Genomic DNA, 15,744 nt, shown 5'->3' with positions numbered 1-15,744 from the left:
TAAGAAAATAAAATAGAAATATATTAAATACTAATATTTTATTAGTAGTAAATATACAGTATTTCATATAATAAAGCAAAGCATCAACGTTTTAATAGTCACACATTAAAATACATCCACATGCCTATAGTGCACGAACCTTGTGTTCAGCTTGAGATATTTTCACCCATGTACCCATTCAGTTGACCATCATTCCAGAAGGTTCTCTCATGCCCTATCCCAGTTCATACTACACCCTCACCCCCAACCCAGGTCACCACTGAAAACAGGATAGAATTTTCATCAAAGAAGGGCTCTTGGCTGAAAGGAGGCAGAGTCAGCACAGGGAAGGGTATATTAAAGAGACAGAGAAAAGGCTGACTCATAAAAATTCCCTCCTAGTGTGCAAAGGGATGATATTTACACCAAACAGGAGGGGGTAAGCACAAAGGTTTGGTCAGGCTGAATGACTTGCTCAAAAGCACAGGGCAAGCTGGTGCCAGAGCTGGGACTCGAACTCCTGCCCTCAATCTCCAAGTTCCACAAACTTGTCCCAACCCTTGGCAGTCTGCAGTGAGTGTGTGTGTGTGTGTGTGTGTGTGTGTGTGTGTGTGTGTTGGAGGACACAGCTCAGAAGGAGACTCTGGCTACAAGGTCTGGGGAGGCTGGGCAGCAACAGGGCATAAGCACCTCCATAAGTTCACTCCCACACCCGGCCTCCAACTAGGTAATGGTCTCCTAAGCTAGATGGGACGTGAGTCCCAGACATAAGGGGAAGTGATCCACCCAAGATCACACAGCCACACAGGGTCAGAGCTGGAGGTTAGGCAGGGGGTTCCAAAATCCCATTCCAGGGGTCTTCTCACCACGCCATAAGCAAGTCTTGCTAGAAGGAGACACAGGGCCCTCTGCCCCCTCCTTCTGTCATCCAACCCCAGATCCAGCCTTTCTAGCAGCCCTGGGCAGATGGGAAAGGCCAGTACCATGCAGTGGTCTCGGCCAAGGGTCTCCCTCGGGGAGAGAAGGCCATGTGCAGTGCTTACCCAAGCACAGGGAGATGCCAGCAAGAAATCTGGCCTGGGGACATGGAATCCACACTCCCACCCCATGACACATGGGTTTTGTGAATGCCACTTGCCAACCTACCTCTAGGGCACCAGGGGGTGGGGCAGACCATCTAAAGGGCAAACTGGGTCATGTCACTCCTCTGCTTAAAACCCCTTGGGGGCTCCCAGCTCCACCAGGGGTGAAGCTCATGCTCTGTGGCTGGGCAGCCCTGGCCGCCCTGCTCCTGCCTGCCTCTAACAGCCTGTTCGACACTTACTGTCCGACCCTTCCCACCCAGCAACATCCAACTAGCATCTCTCCTAGAAGCAGCCAAACTTGTGTGCCTTTGTTCACGCCAGCCCTCTACCTGGAACACCTTTCCCTCCACTTCATCCTCCTCTGCCTACCCATCCTTAACGACTGAGATGAGAGCTCTTCTTCCAGACACCCTCCTTGGCCTCCCCACCCTGTCCCCACAGCTTCAGAGTCCTGGCCCTGCCCTCCAGGCCCCTGCTCACCAGCTTCCCTTCTCTACACCCCTGCAGCCCTGCATCCTTCTGAGCCACCATCTCCTCCACAGACTGGGCTTCCCCAGGAGGGGACAGCCTGCGTTCATCCCTGCAGGCTCAGTGCCACATGCTTTGGGCCTGGCACATGAATGTTCAGCAAACTTTTTTTGAGTCAAAGGTCTCATTTTATTTGCATAAGTGTGAGGGGTGGGGAGGGCAGTCAGTGGTCAGCAAGCAGGACAGCCAGGGTGGAGAGCAGCCCAGAACAAGGCTGGCTGTCCCCTTCACTCCCGCTTCCAAGGCAAAACAGGTTCACAGTGAGCAGCTCTCCCCTCCTGCCTCGCCTTCCCCCTCAGGAACCTCTCCAGAGTCTCATTACTTAGGTTCTTGCTATCAGCAGGTTAAGGCATTACCTCTCCCTGAGGAATCTTTATTTTAATAACATATAAAAGACCAAAAGGAACTGAATTCTATTGTAGCTTCCAGGTGTGTGGGGTTTTTTTGTTTTTGCTTTTTTTTGTTTTTTGGGGTTTTTTTTTTGGTTTTTTGGGTTTTTTTTTTGTTTTGTTTTGTTTTTTGTTTTTGTCTTTTGTCTTTTTGTCTTTTGTTGTTGTTGTTGTTGTTGCTGCTATTTCTTGGGCCGCTCCCGCGGCATATGGAGGTTCCCAGGCTAGGGGTTGAATCGGAGCTGTAGCCACCGGCCTACGCCAGAGGCACAGCAACGCAGGATCCGAGCCGCGTCTGCAACCTACACCACAGCTCACGGCAACGCCGGATCGTTAACCCACTGAGCAAGGGCAGGGACCGAACCCGCAACCTCATGGTTCCTAGTCGGATTCGTTAACCACTGCGCCACGACGGGAACTCCTTTTTTTCGTTTTTTTTTGTTTGTTTGTTTGTTTTTTTGCTTTTTAGGGCCGTACCTGCAGCATAAGGTGATTCCCAGGCTAGGGGTCAGCTGCTGGTCTACACCACAGCCACAGCAATGCAGCGTCCAAGCTGCGTCTGTGACCCACACCATAGCACACGGCAGCACCAGATCCTTAACCCACTGACCAAGGCTAGGGATGGAACCCGCATCCTTGTGGATACTAGTTGGGTTCATTCCCGTTGGGGAACTAAACAACCCCACAATCAGCCATCCACTGCCAGGCCAGTAAGCGCTAAATTCCTGCATCCACGGAGCTATGTAATCAGACATACCAGGGTGCCAGCTCGCCCTTCCGCACTATGGATGCCAGGTAAGAGCTGCCCTCTCTGAGGCTCGGTTTCCCCACCTGTAAGGTGGGCATGTCAGCAGAGTGTGGGCATGTGAGATAACAGATATGTACTGGCCAGCTCAGGGGCACGCTCAGGGGAGCTGCGTCATTCCCATGGATTTTCTACAGCAAAGGCCCACAGAGCCTGCTGCTCCCACAGCCACCCCCAGCCCTCTGGTGCTCCCAGGGCCTGCCGAGGGGTGGCTTTGTCTGTGGCTCCTGAGCCCCCTCTCCTTCCCTCCTCCCACTCTCCCTTCCTCCCTCCCACCCTCCAAGTCTGAGTTCCAGGGAAAACTTTGTCTGGAGATTTCTCAAGCCAGTGATAAGGTCTGGCTGGAGGAAAGCTCTTAGCAACCCAGACTCCCAACCCAGAGGCCCTTCTAATGGTTTCAGAGAAACAAAGAAGGGAAAGACTGCCTGCAGCCCTGTGTGCCAGCAGGGCTGGCTTCCAGGAGGGAGAGTGGGGTTCAAGGCCGCTGTGGAGGCCAAGGTAGCAGCCTGGCACGGAGGGCACATGGGCCACCAGATCTGGATAATCACAGCCCCACAGCCACGCAGAAAGAGCTCAGAAGTCACTTTCGCCTTTGCCACAGTGGGACTTGGGTTCTCCTGGCTGGTCACTTGGGGAGCCAAGCCTCCCCATTCCAGTGCCCCTGCTGCTAGCTGGGCTGAGATCTCAAAGTCTCCTTTCTGAACATTTCCCCATTCCTAGTTTTGAATCAGTCCTTGGTCTGATTTCTACTAGAAGCCTAGGAAAACCCACTGAACTGAAGCTCACCCAACCCGTGCCTGCCACTAATCGGAGGGAGCCCTAGTTCCTGCCTGGCCACTTGTGTCCCATGGGTAAATCTTCTGGGGCCTCAGTTTTCTCTTCTTCAGAATGGGGGAGCCCATCACATCGCTTTAGAGTTCCTTCCAGCTCCAGCAGCACATGGACCTTCAGGAGTAAGGATTTAGTCCAAGCACCAACATGCAGGGAATAATTTAGGCTTGTACCAAATTTTGCTCAATCTTGTAGCTTTATACCGGGTAGCCCCAAGTCTATACCACACTTTTTCTAGGGAGCATAGCCCTTTGATGAGCAAGGTGAAAAGTACTAAAAAGAATCAGATGTGATCCCTGGCCTCAGCAAGCTCACAATTCACTTAAGGAGTCAATGCTCCTGTCCATAAGACAATCAGCAAACAATGTAACGTGTTAGTCTTTTACTTGTATCTGTTGTAGTGGAGACTGGCTGCTCCAGGAGCTCTTGGGACAGAGGAATTAACATGGATACAGATCCCAAAAAGGCCAGTTTAACAGGACAACTCAGGCCCTGAAATAGCTTTGATCCAGAACAACTTGAGTTTGTCCTCATATATGTTATAATGAGTAAGGCAGGAAGGCAGACTGCCCCCCCGAACCCCCGGGCCTTTAGAAAACTGATCTGTGACAATAAAAAGTTATCAGATGGCCCCTGAGGCACACAGAAATACCCTTTCCCAGAATTCTACATTTCTGGGAATCCCAAATTTCCTGCAAACTGATCTTTCACCCGGAGGTTGACAGCACAGGCAGAAACAGCATTATCTTCATGAAGTTGAATGAAAAATTTCAGGAATTAAATCTTTTTGTCCCCATCCACCAATACCTTTCTTTTCATCAGCCATTCCACATCTCAGAAATTCCACCAGATTGCAGATCATAAAGCTGTTAGTTCTGAAGTTACACTTAAGGGGGTTAAACAGTTTGCTGTAAATGCTTCAAGGTACTACAGTATATTTCTTTCCATAAACCCAAAAGGAAAGCAAGTCAGAGCCCCACGGGCCTCAAGATATGTCTGGAGCAAAGGTCAAGGTCACTTGCCATTGGGGACCAGACGGGGTCTCTCTCCTCCACCTTCTACAGGGAGCTCGGGCTTTCAGGGAGCTAGGATGACACAGATCAAGGTCTGGAGGCTTTATGTGGCTCATTTTGCAAATAAAACAGGACATCTGATTTTTAGAGCCAGATTATTTGTCCCAAGCATATTAAAACAGCCAAAATAGACAGAAGAGGAAGCGAGAAAAGCAATTTTATCTGCACCCAACTAGCATGACGGAGTAAAGCCAGATTGTTTGGAAGAGGTGAACTCGGTCTCTTCCACCAACGGAGAATGAATCAATTCTGAAGTCAGGACTATAGCAGGGGAGAAGCGGGTTAGCTGTTGGATGGAACTGCCAAACTGTGGAGGCCATGAAACACCGGTGAGGGGAGGGGGCAGGAGGCAGTGCAAATTAGACATGGCAATAAACCAGCCCTTTCCACGACATCTACAAGCGCCTTACAATATGACATATTACAGCAACCTAGCGAGGCTGAGTCTTAATTCTGTTTTCAAAGATGAGAAAACAGAGGCTCAGAGATGTTGAGACACTAGACCAAAATCACACAGTGAGAAGAACAAGACCTGGGTCTTCTGCCTCCAGGCCCCCTGATCTGGCCACATGTTTTGGGGCCATTCCAGCCTGATGGAGTGGCAAGCCAGAAGACCTGAGAGGCAGGCTCAGGTAGTAAGTTACCTCCCTACCCTGTCTGGGCCTGTTTCTGTGACTATGGAAAGGAGAACAATAATAGCAAAGACCTTAGAAGTTGTCACAAAGATTAAATGAGTAAATACACATGAAATGCTTTTTAATGTGCCTGGCATAAACTAAGCACCCTAGAAGGATTAGCTCCTTCTGTTGTTGTTTATTTCACTGTCAGTTCCTTGAAAGCAGGGACTTAATACCCAATGAAAGGCCACAAACAGCCTACTAATAAATGAGTACTTATTAAAACTGATCTAAATTAAGATTAGGAGCCATTCTTATATTTCTACAAAGTATGGCGTTCACAGAGGCAGACGACTGGACCAAAGGACCTCAGGTGGCTCAAGAGCTAAACACTGAGCATAGGGGCTTCTTCCCAGCATCAGGGTGAGCACCCACCCAGAACAAGCCTCCCCACATTCCCTTCTCCGGGCAGCCAGAGCCACCCCCTGGTGTTGCCATTGGTTTCACTCAGGGGCCAGTAAGTTTGAGCCTGTGGCCTGAACCCCATGTAACGTGTCTCTGAGCTCCAGCAGGGCAGAAACGAAAATGCAGACACAAAACAAGACTCTTAACATTAAAAATTCTCTATCTGTTCCTCTGATTTTAAAGACCAAGGCTCAATCCAGATAACCAGAAAGGTTTAAAGAACAAAGGTGGTCACAACTGGGCCCAGTAAAAACGTAAGGTGGAAAATTTCCTGCCGGAGCAAAGTTTCCTTTTGGAAAAATAAATGACCCCTCCCCAGAGCCGCCTGCAAGCCAGGAGGGCCCCTGCCCTCCCTTTCGCAGTCCAGAGAGGCCCTGGGAAGGTGGCAGGGGACTGGGCAACTGCACGTGGCACTTCCACAGCCCTCAGGGCAGTCTAAGAAGGGGCCCGGGGTCAAACCATCTTAAGCCACAGGGAGGAGGAAGGAAACAGCACCAGAGTCAGGAGGCCCGGAGCCTGGACAAGTCTCTATTCTGTCTCGCTGGGCAAACTTTTGCAGCTGACTTGGCTTCTCTGTGCCTGTTTCCCCATCCATAAAGTGGGGATAGTAATCTACACAGGGAAGTCTCTCTGATGATTAAATGAGCTGATACGCGGGCTGAGCCCTCCCCAATGGCCGGCATGCAGGAAGTGACCCTGGAGAGTTGTTTGTGACTCCCCACATTTGCCCATGGTTTTCCCTCTGCCTATTATCCTCTCCTCAGCACCCCTCATTTCACCTGCTACCTCCTACTCAGCCTTCATGATTCAGCTAAGAGTCGCTTCTGAGCCCCCTGACAAGGTCAGGCCCCCTGCTGTTATTCCCAGAGTTCCCTGTACTTCTCATTTCATAACCCCCAGGACACTCATTGTCAGCCTTTGTTTAATTTTCTGTCTTCCCGACATTAATAGCTAACACTAACTGCCAGGCATGTGGTAAGTGCTTCACACAGATCAGCTCATTTAATCTTTATAATAATCCTTTTAAGTACTACTATTATCAACCCCAATTAATGGATGGGGAAACAGATGTTCAGAGAGGTTAGGCAACTTGCCCAAGAACACACAGCAAGTAAATGACAGAGTGCCATCTGTCTGACTCTAGAGCTGGCATTCTTAAGCACTCCCCTGGGAATCAAGGACCATCTCCAGAGAAGGCTGCTTCTGGTAAGGGCTGCAGGCCTGGATCACAGACCTGTGATCCCAACACAAAGCTAGCTTCCTGGGAACGGAGAAGGCCCTGCCTCTGTCCCACCATGCTCTGCTGCTAGGTTGGCCACCCTACCTATACGCAGCCCTATCTGGTGCAGACACCACATGCAGGATGTCCTCCTTACCCTTCCCTCAATTATTCACATGGTTCCCAGCTCCAGCAGGGGCCACAGAGAAGTCTAAGCGGAATACAGCCATGATGTCAGCCAAGGCAAGCCTCCTGGGAGGCAAGGCAAGGCTCCTGGCACCTCTGTGCCAGGGCCACAGACACACAGGAGCCTTGACATGGGGGTGGAGGGTGCAGAATATGACAGAGCCCCAGCAGGGGAGGTCTTGAAGCTAAAGGAATGTGTACTCTGGACTCAAGCAGCCGAGGTGCAGATCCCTGCTCACCTACCCACTAAACCTGCAACTTTGGTCATTTCACCTACTCTCATTGAGCCTCAATTTCCTGAGCTGAAAAATGGGATCCTCTGATAATAGAATCAACCTCATGGTGTTCAGAGGAAATGCAATCACATCTGCCCAATGCCTGCTTAATTACTGTTATTCTCATCAAGATAGTGATTAATCTTCACAGGACCCGACCACTATATGACTGGATGCAACAGTCAGAAGATCTAGGTGTGCACCCCGGCTCTGACCCAAGCTAGCACTGTGACTAGGGTGTGGTCATCTCCCTATTCAGAGACTCTGTTTATTCATCTGCAAATGGGGGAACCCTCCCCACCATGTTTGTATTCTGTAAACAGGACAGTCCTGAGCAAACCTGGGGGCCTCGCATCACTGTGTTAATTAACTGGAAGAAGGGTGTCAGCCAGAAACCAATTACCAAGTCCCTCCAGGGGCCTCTGCGGGGAGTAGGGGGGAGAGGAAGGGTGGGTGGCAGCTCCTCCCAACTTCCCCCCTTCACCCCCCCACCAGACTGTGCCTCCTTCGCAGCTGGTCCCACACTTCAGGCCCACAAAGGAGAGGCTCATTCTAAACGGCTTCTTTTCATGTGGAAGCCACCGTATTTGCATCTGTCTTTCCCTGGCAGGGCCTGCTTGGTGCCAGCTGCTCCAAGCTTCCCAGGCTTCAGGAAGCTCTGCACCAGGGCCTGAGCCTACAGTGTCCATGGCCAGGGAAAGGAGGAAAAGGAAGGGAGCAGAATGAGCTGATCAGAAGAGGGAAGGAGGGGGCTGGGCACAAAGGGAATTTGCACATTCTCTCATCTCCTGGACACCAGACAGATTCTCTGGCCAGCAGATCCAAATCAGAATGTGGGCTGCTCCAGTGCCAGGAGCCGGCGGCGGCAGCTGAGACCATGTCTGCCCCAGGCTGGCCGACCTGGGAAAGAAGTGGAAAAACTCACTCCATCGCTGAGCTGCCAGGGCCTGATGCTGCCAGCCTGTTGGTCCAGCCAGCATCCACACACGCAAACCAGCTGAGCTCGTGTCTAAGCTGACTCCACAGGGCTGGCTAGCTGTGGGGTGATTCTGGGGCCCTGCGGAGCCTTACAACCCTTCCCAGGTGCCTCTACGTGCTGCCATAGGTGCCAAGGTGACAACACCCCCAGCCAAGAAAACAGCCTCTGGGCACACTCAGGAAGAGTGTAACTCACCAGAGGGTTTGTGGAAAGTGAGGGAGAGACAGCAAGGATGGAAAGAGCCTGCATTAATGAAGCACAGGTAGCATGCAGCCAAAACCAGCCTCTCCCACTTGTGTCCACTGGACCTTGGCTCCCCTAACCCAGGACTGTGGGATATCTCCTTCCATGTCCATCTCCTCAAAGGGCCTGGACAGCAGGGGCTGTGAATACGCATTCTGGGACCTAATGCCTGGCCCAGAGCAGGCACTTAGAGGGTGTTGGCTGAACGAATGAGTGTTAGCCAGAGCCCTTCTGCATGAGGACACTAGTGATCTGGGGAAAGAACTGAGAGGAAGGAGGAGTTATAATGAGTGCATGAGGCGTACAGAAGGCAGAAGCCCTGGCCCCCTCCCGAGGGCCTGGGAGCTGGGTCAGTGATGGTACCTCTCAGCCTTTTAACTGAGCTTCTCTCATGTCTTCTCCCAGTAAGAGCCAGACAAAAAAAGCTGCTGGAAAGTGGGATGTCTGAGGGCCCTATCCTGACCTCGGGCTCCCACACACCCAGACCCAAGAAAGGCAGAGATTGCCCAGCAGAGAGAAACGCAGACACCCCTAGTCCAGGCCGGAGCAATGCAGTGGGGAAACTGGAGGGGGCCAAAGCACCTGCCCTGCTCCGGCTGCCTGAAGTCCCCCTCACTGGGCAGCCAGGCAAAAAGAGCACTGACCAGGAACCAGGAGGACGTGGTTCCAGCCCCTCCAGCCTCAAACTGCCCGAGTGATTTTAGACAAAGCACATTTCTGCCCCCTGGGCCTCGGTTCCCTCACTTGTCAAGGGAGAGGGTTGGATGATTTGACTGTTCATCCTATTCTCCTAGAAGCCGCTCTACAGGGACCCTAGAGCCATGTGATCTTTGCTAAACAGTTAACTGTTATTAGTTATCAGGGCAGAACAACACCACTTGGTCCTATCACCTTCAGCAGGAGCCAGGGACTCCCACCAGCGAGCTGAGCTCTGCTGGGACAGAGGCAGGAGAGAGAAGGCTGACCTTGCAGAAAGAAGCCAGGCAGCGACTGAGCATACTGCTTGTGGACCCGAAAGGGACTTCTCAGAGGGGGACGCCAGCATCCAGGGTGCTCCCTTTGCCTATGTTCCCTCTCCTAAGTCCTCCTGAGGTATAGCAGGCATTCCTGCTGCTCAGGGTACCTTGTTCTTAGCCCCCTGGCCCCCTGAGCCAGCCTGGGGAACCTGGAAAGCACGGAGCTCAGTGGCACCTAACTTAACAAGGCACACCTGGGAACAAGACTGCCCAGTCACTAGAAGCCACCACCTTCCTTATGAGAAGTCCCATCTTTGGTCACATGATGGAAAAAAAGCCAGGAAATCACTCCAAAGGAGCTTTGAGCAGGAAAAAAGAGGTCGGAAAGGCCTATGTTACAGCACACAGGCTTTTCTTATAGCCCAATGACTTGTACTCAACAAACAATTCTAATATATTTTGTTCTGCTTTTCTAGTTGAGGGCAGTTTAGAAGCATTATTTAGACTTGGAGAAGCACTGCTACGTGCTGAGTCAGGTATATGACTGAAAAGGAATAGACACAGAAAAATTATAAAAATCAGGCATAAGGACTCACAGAAAATCATCTGGAAGAAAATCGTTTTGTTACGGGGTGGGGGAGTTGGGGGGGACCACCTTCATTCCCTCATCCCTAACTTGCCCTTTGGAAGGATGTTGGACCGAACCTGGGTAGAGGTTGGGCCTTGACCTCCTGTGGATTTCTGCAGTCTGGGAGGCTGCATCTGATCCTTCCCTCTGTTTGCTCTTCTTTTTCCTCCTTTCTTCTCCTCCTCATTATATAAAGAAAACTAAGGCAGCTTACTCAAACACACACAATGAAACAGAGTTTAAAACATCATAACCGGGAAAAATGCCATCAGGCTAGAAGGTCACAATCCAAAATCTGCATGGCTCCAGGTCTCTCGTGTTAGGGCAGGAGCCCGTCCAGTCACCCCCCCGCCCCCCCCCCGCCCTCCCCCGCCCCAGGCTTTATATGCAACCTCTTGAGCTGTAGCCACAAAGAAGGGGCCAGGGGTATGTATGAGAGGGAGGGTGGCAAATGGAAAACAGAGGCCCCTCTCCTTCAAGGAAGTGTTCCTGAAGACCTGGCCAACTGGATGTCTGGTTTCTTCTCCACTCTCCAGACTCTCTGAACTAACAAGATCATTTCCTGCAATCCGCACCTAACCCTGGCCCAAAGCATCTGCTCTCCAGAGGCCTGACACAAAGGCTCAAAGCAAGGGTCCAAGGCACAGGAAGCTGGTGCTGGCCCAAGAGGGCTGACCCTTTGCCTGGAGGCAGCAAGGGCCTGAGTATCACCCTCTAATTCATTCCCTTCCCTGTCTACCATCTCCCAGACTCCCTTTAGAGTTCTTCATATCTGTCTTGTAACCAAACCAACTCCAGAGAACAAACAGTCCCCTGGTCTCCATCAGAGCTGACTTCCCAGAGTTCCCACTGTAGCTCAGCTGAAACGAATCTGACTAGCATTCATGAGGACACAAGTTCGATCCCTGGCCTTGCTCATTGGGTTAAGGATCCAGCATTGCCATGACCTGTGGTGTAGGTCGCAGACGTGGCTCAGATCCTGAGTTGCTCTGGCTGTGGTGTAGGCTGGCAGCTACAGCTCTGATTCGACCCCTAGCCTGAGAACCTCCATATGACACGGTTGTGGCCCTAAAAACACACAAAAAAAGAGCTGACCTCCTTGCCAGAGCTGAAGCTGTCCCAAAGCCCCACCCAGGGTAGAACCAATTCCTGCATTTGACAGGTGGGAAAACAGAGACCTGGAGATGGAAGTGACTAGGCCAAGGTGACACAGCTGATTTAGGAATGGAGGCCAGGTCTTCAGACTCCTAGAGCACTAGGGTTTCTTCTGGAACTCAGGGAGGAGCCTCCTCCAGCAGGCTTTTGGGGCGGGGGGCCTGCCCCCAGGCCCCTTCCTTGCACCCCTCTCGCTCCTCCAGCCCTCCCCACAGGAACACCACTAGTTTGTGAAGGGCTGACAAGGAAAGAGAAGATAGGGTTAAGGTAGGGATTTTATTTAATCCGATGAGCTGGCTTAAACTGGTGCCACACCGGTTATAGCAGGAAGAGAGACACAGAGGGATTTGGTGGAGATGTGGGGGAGGGGTCACATTAGTGAATAATCACTGGATACCAAGAGGCCAGGCCTACCAGGGGGTTTAACAGACAGGAACTCACCTTCATGGACTCCCCAGCCCAGGGCCAAGGCCTCTAAGCAGTGCCCCTCTACCCCTAGAATCACCCAGTCTCCCAGGTGAGGGCAATGGAAAGATTACAGGCAGTTGATTGAAACACACCTGAGGGCAAACCTCAGCTCTGCTACTTACTGTGTGACCTCAGGCAAGTTACTTTACCTCTCTGAGCCTCAGCTTCTTTCTCAGTTAGAGCGGCCTGAACACACCTTCCTTGCAGGCCTCCTGGGAAGGAAGGCTGCCTGAGCTCATGTATATGAAGAGGCAGAGGAAGGCATGGAGTCAAATCTCAGTTCTATTATTACAAATTTCACATCCTTTCTCTTTCATCCAGATCCATCCATTACTCTTCTGCTCTGTCCGGCTTACGTCTTTGATATTAATAACCTTAATGACAGTAATCCTTCCCAGCCAAACAGCATTTTGTATCAGTTTAAAACACTAAGCATCCTGCTCCCTGTGGGTCACAGCAGCCCTGCCAATAGTAGCCCCAGCTAAGGTAGCCCCCGCCCCCCAGCCCCCAAGTTCACCTTTCTGCAATGATTCCAAGACCCTCTTTTGGAATTGAGCCCAAAGACCCTGAATGAACATGCTGTCTTATGGCAGATCTCATGGGGGCAGAGGTAGCCCCTGGTTTATCAGATGGAGCCAGAACCACCCCTCCCAACACTACCATGGCTGACCCACCATCTGGCCCACTGCTCTGACCACAAACAAGCTGCCCTTCCCACTTTGGCCTCCAGCTCTCCAATTCTGAGAGACAGCAGAGCAGCTGGTGGAGTCTGGCCTTCAGAACATGGCTCACCAAACCCAAGGCCAAGGCCAGGCTGTGAGCTCCTTATCCTGTCAGAGTTCTCAGAAAACTGTGGGTTCTCACCCTTGATCTTATTGGTTTTTCAACTGCCCATCACCACCCCCAGTGTCCATTTTATCATCCTTATCTATCGTCACATTCCACAGGAGGAAACTGAAATCCAGAGCAGAGGCCCCCCCAGCCAAGGTCACCCAGGGGATTTGGGGTAGTGCTGGAAAGTGAACTCAGTCTCCTAAACCCTGGGCTCTTTGCAATATCCAGATCTGCTTTCCACTTGACTCTTTTTCCCCACAGTGAGGAGCCTCCCGAAGTCTCTGGGGTAAACCTGGGCCTCTCTGATGAGGTCCAAGAACTCTCCTCCAATATGGGAGCTGCCAGAATGTGTGCCGCTCCCTTCCCTGCCACAGTGCCTCCCCAGATCTTGAAGCCGGGCACTGCAGAAAGGTTCCTATCACTGCAGAAGCAACTCCCAGGACTGGGGAGCGCCTACTCCACAGACTGCCTTTGGAGTGGTGCCAGAGTTCCTGGGATGGGCGGCAGAGCCCGGCAGGTGGGCTTTCACCTCCGCTGGCCCTCTCTGGGAGGCAAGCCCATTCCCACACCCACTACACACCGCATGTCACTGCCAGCGACGCTCCCTGCGGCGCGCTCCAACAGAGAACACCACGGAGCTGCCCCATACTGCTCTCCAGGGGTTAAAAATGCAGCATCCTAAACAAGGGTTAAAAATGCAGCCCTGGTGAGTCTCGGTTGAGTCGGTGCAAGGGATCCTGCCTAAACACTAGTCCCTGCGAAAGCGGCATCCTCCCCCTTCCCTACGCAGTCCTCGGGGGCCAGAGCGACTCGAGCGACTGGGGGGAGCAAGAGAGGCGCACGCCGCACCTTCCCGACACCAGTGCCCCCTCCCCACGCCCACACCCCCGCGCCCCCAGCAGCCCAGGCAGGGGGCTGCAAGCGCCAGCGGGTCCCGGGCGCGGCGGGCGAAGGACGCTTGCTTACCTTTGTGACAGTCATGCAGAAACTCCGGGGCGGTGCGGGAGCGCGGCGTGCAGGGGCGGCGGCCGGGGTCCGCAGGGGGCCCCAGGCGGAGGCGGGAAGGGGGTCCTGCGCGGCTCGGCGCGCTCCCCGCGCCCCGCGGGAGGCTCAGCAGAGCCTGGGGGCCGCGCTCCGGGCGGGCAGCGCGCAGGGACCGCTCGTCGGCGCTCGCCCGCCGCTCCTCGCTGATGTCAGCCCCGAATGTGCATTTATAATAGATGAGCCTCCTTCGCCGCAGGAAGGCGAGGCAGGAAGAAAGGGAGCGAGGGAGAGGGCCCGGGCTGGGGGGCGGGGGGAGGAAGAGGGGCCGGGAACTCGCTACAAAGGAGGAGGCGGAAGGAGGAGGAGGAGGAAGCGCAAGCCGCCTGCCGCCTTACCCCGCGCCTCCCGGGCTTGGTCGCCGGCCGCGGGGCACCGCCGCTCCCGAAGCCTGGGGCCAGCACCCAGGCCCGCGGCCTTAACCCCTTCAGGCCCGCGGCCGCCACGCGGCTGGAGGGGGTTGAGTCCTGGCACCTGCCGACTGCGGTGGGGGTGGGCAGCGACTCGGGCTCTCGGTGCCCTGTTGGGCCCCGAGCGCTGGTGAAGTCACACACTAGACGGCCCAGGCGCCGCGTGGGCCGAGAAGACCGCCGGGCTCCCGCGCTGGAGGTTCGGAAAGTCGGCCCGCGGGCCTGGAGCGCGGCACGGCTGGCGGAGAGGGCGTGGCAGCCGCCCGCCTGGGAGCTCGGCCCGCAACCCCGCCTCGAGCAGACCGGGCATGAGGGGCACGGGATGGAGCGACACAAACACTCCTTCGAGTCTCATTCCTGCAGCCGGGGACGGCCCAGAGGGGCTCAGAGACAATTCTACAGAGGAGGAAACTGAGGGCCGGAGTGGGAAGTGACTTGCACAATGGCACACAGCCGGGCTGGCGTTTCTCGGGAAGCCCCCTTTCCGCGTCGCCGCAAGCTCTCTGCGGATCCCCCCTGTTATAAAAGCTGAGTTCTGGAGACTGGACGGCCCGCCCCAGGAGTGTCTGCACAAGCTTGGGTAGAGCGCTGCGCTGGGGAAACACCACAGGTGTGTCCTCTCTGGTGAACTAATCCTGACCTGGGTAACTCCATATCTTGGAGCTGTTGCAGGGACTTGAGGAATGATCCTCTGAAAGTGTCCCCGCAGGTCTTCCTAAAGAAGCCCTCCTCTGGAGGACCTGAGTAGACCGGTTTTGAGAGATTCTAAACCGCTGCGACCGGCGAGGGGAGGGGCTTGCGAAGATGGAGGCGGAGGGATCTGCCACTCATCGCAAGTCCCTCCACGCGCGGAAGTGCTGGCTTCCTGCTCCCGCGTGACTGTACAACTCAATTAATTAGACGACTTTGTGGACGTGGTAGGAGCACCTGTTCTGTGTTTAAGGTGCCAGAAGAACAGAGAGGAGCGGGGAGGCCTTCCTTCAAAGAGGCCACTGTTGAGAGCAGCAATGATAATCAGCAGCTGTAGAGCTCTTTGTGGATCACTATGCTACTTTTATTTACATTTTCTCCTGTAGTCCTAAATGCAATAATAGTATGAGGAAGGAATTACCATCCTCAGTTTGCTGACAAGTGAACAGACTCAGAGAGTGGCAGGGACCTACCCAAGATCATACAGTGACAGAGCCAGGACCTGAACATAAGATTTGTTTGTTTGTTTGGTGTTTTTTGGCTGTGTCGGGCATGTGGAAGTTTCCTGGCCAGGAATCTAACCCGAGCCACAGCAGCAAACTGAGCCACAGCAGTGGCAAGGCGGGATCCTTAATCCTCTGTGCCATCAAGAAACCCTCATAAGTCTTTTTAAATCAAGTACAGCATTGTGTATAGATCTGTGAATTCCAGGTCCACTCACACCTGCTGCATTATTTGAGCTTTCACGCCTGTCTTGGGAAGTGGATAGACAGCGAGTAGTTCTATTTTCACACATGAGGGGTTTGAATGATTTACTAAATCTCTTGGGTAGCAGATGTTGGCACAGGCCTCAAGCACCTCCTTTGTGCAGACCCTTCCAAGTTGTGT

General features: G+C 53.2%; 1 protein-coding gene across 5 annotated transcripts in view; it reads right to left on the bottom strand.

Annotated features, from left to right (window-relative positions):
* CORO2B (coronin 2B) overlaps positions 1–14,896 on the bottom strand; it is a 143,382-nt gene extending 128,486 nt beyond the window's left edge. For 2 of the 5 annotated variants that reach the window (XM_084979345.1, XM_003121757.6), the window contains exon 1: positions 13,682–13,973. Coding sequence is in view for 1 of the 5 variants with exons in the window: in XM_003121757.6 (XP_003121805.1) it covers positions 13,682–13,696 (15 nt within the window). In the remaining 4 variants the exon portion in view is untranslated. Of the gene's footprint in view, positions 1–12,030; positions 12,116–13,295; positions 13,389–13,681; positions 13,974–14,094 lie in introns of those variants that run through there. The other 3 variants (XM_084979341.1, XM_084979367.1, XM_084979364.1) reach the window with 3 other exon arrangements.
* Between the last annotated feature and the right edge of the window lie 848 nt (positions 14,897–15,744).

Source organism: Sus scrofa, chromosome 1 (assembly GCF_054392235.1).
Source record: "Sus scrofa isolate SSC_HxYL_T2T_F1_AM1 chromosome 1, Sscrofa_HxYL_maternal_Yorkshire_Landrace_v2.0, whole genome shotgun sequence".
NCBI lineage: Eukaryota > Metazoa > Chordata > Mammalia > Artiodactyla > Suidae > Sus > Sus scrofa.
The sequence above is the reverse complement of the archived record's forward strand: the minus strand, read 5'-3'. Positions and strand labels throughout refer to the sequence as shown.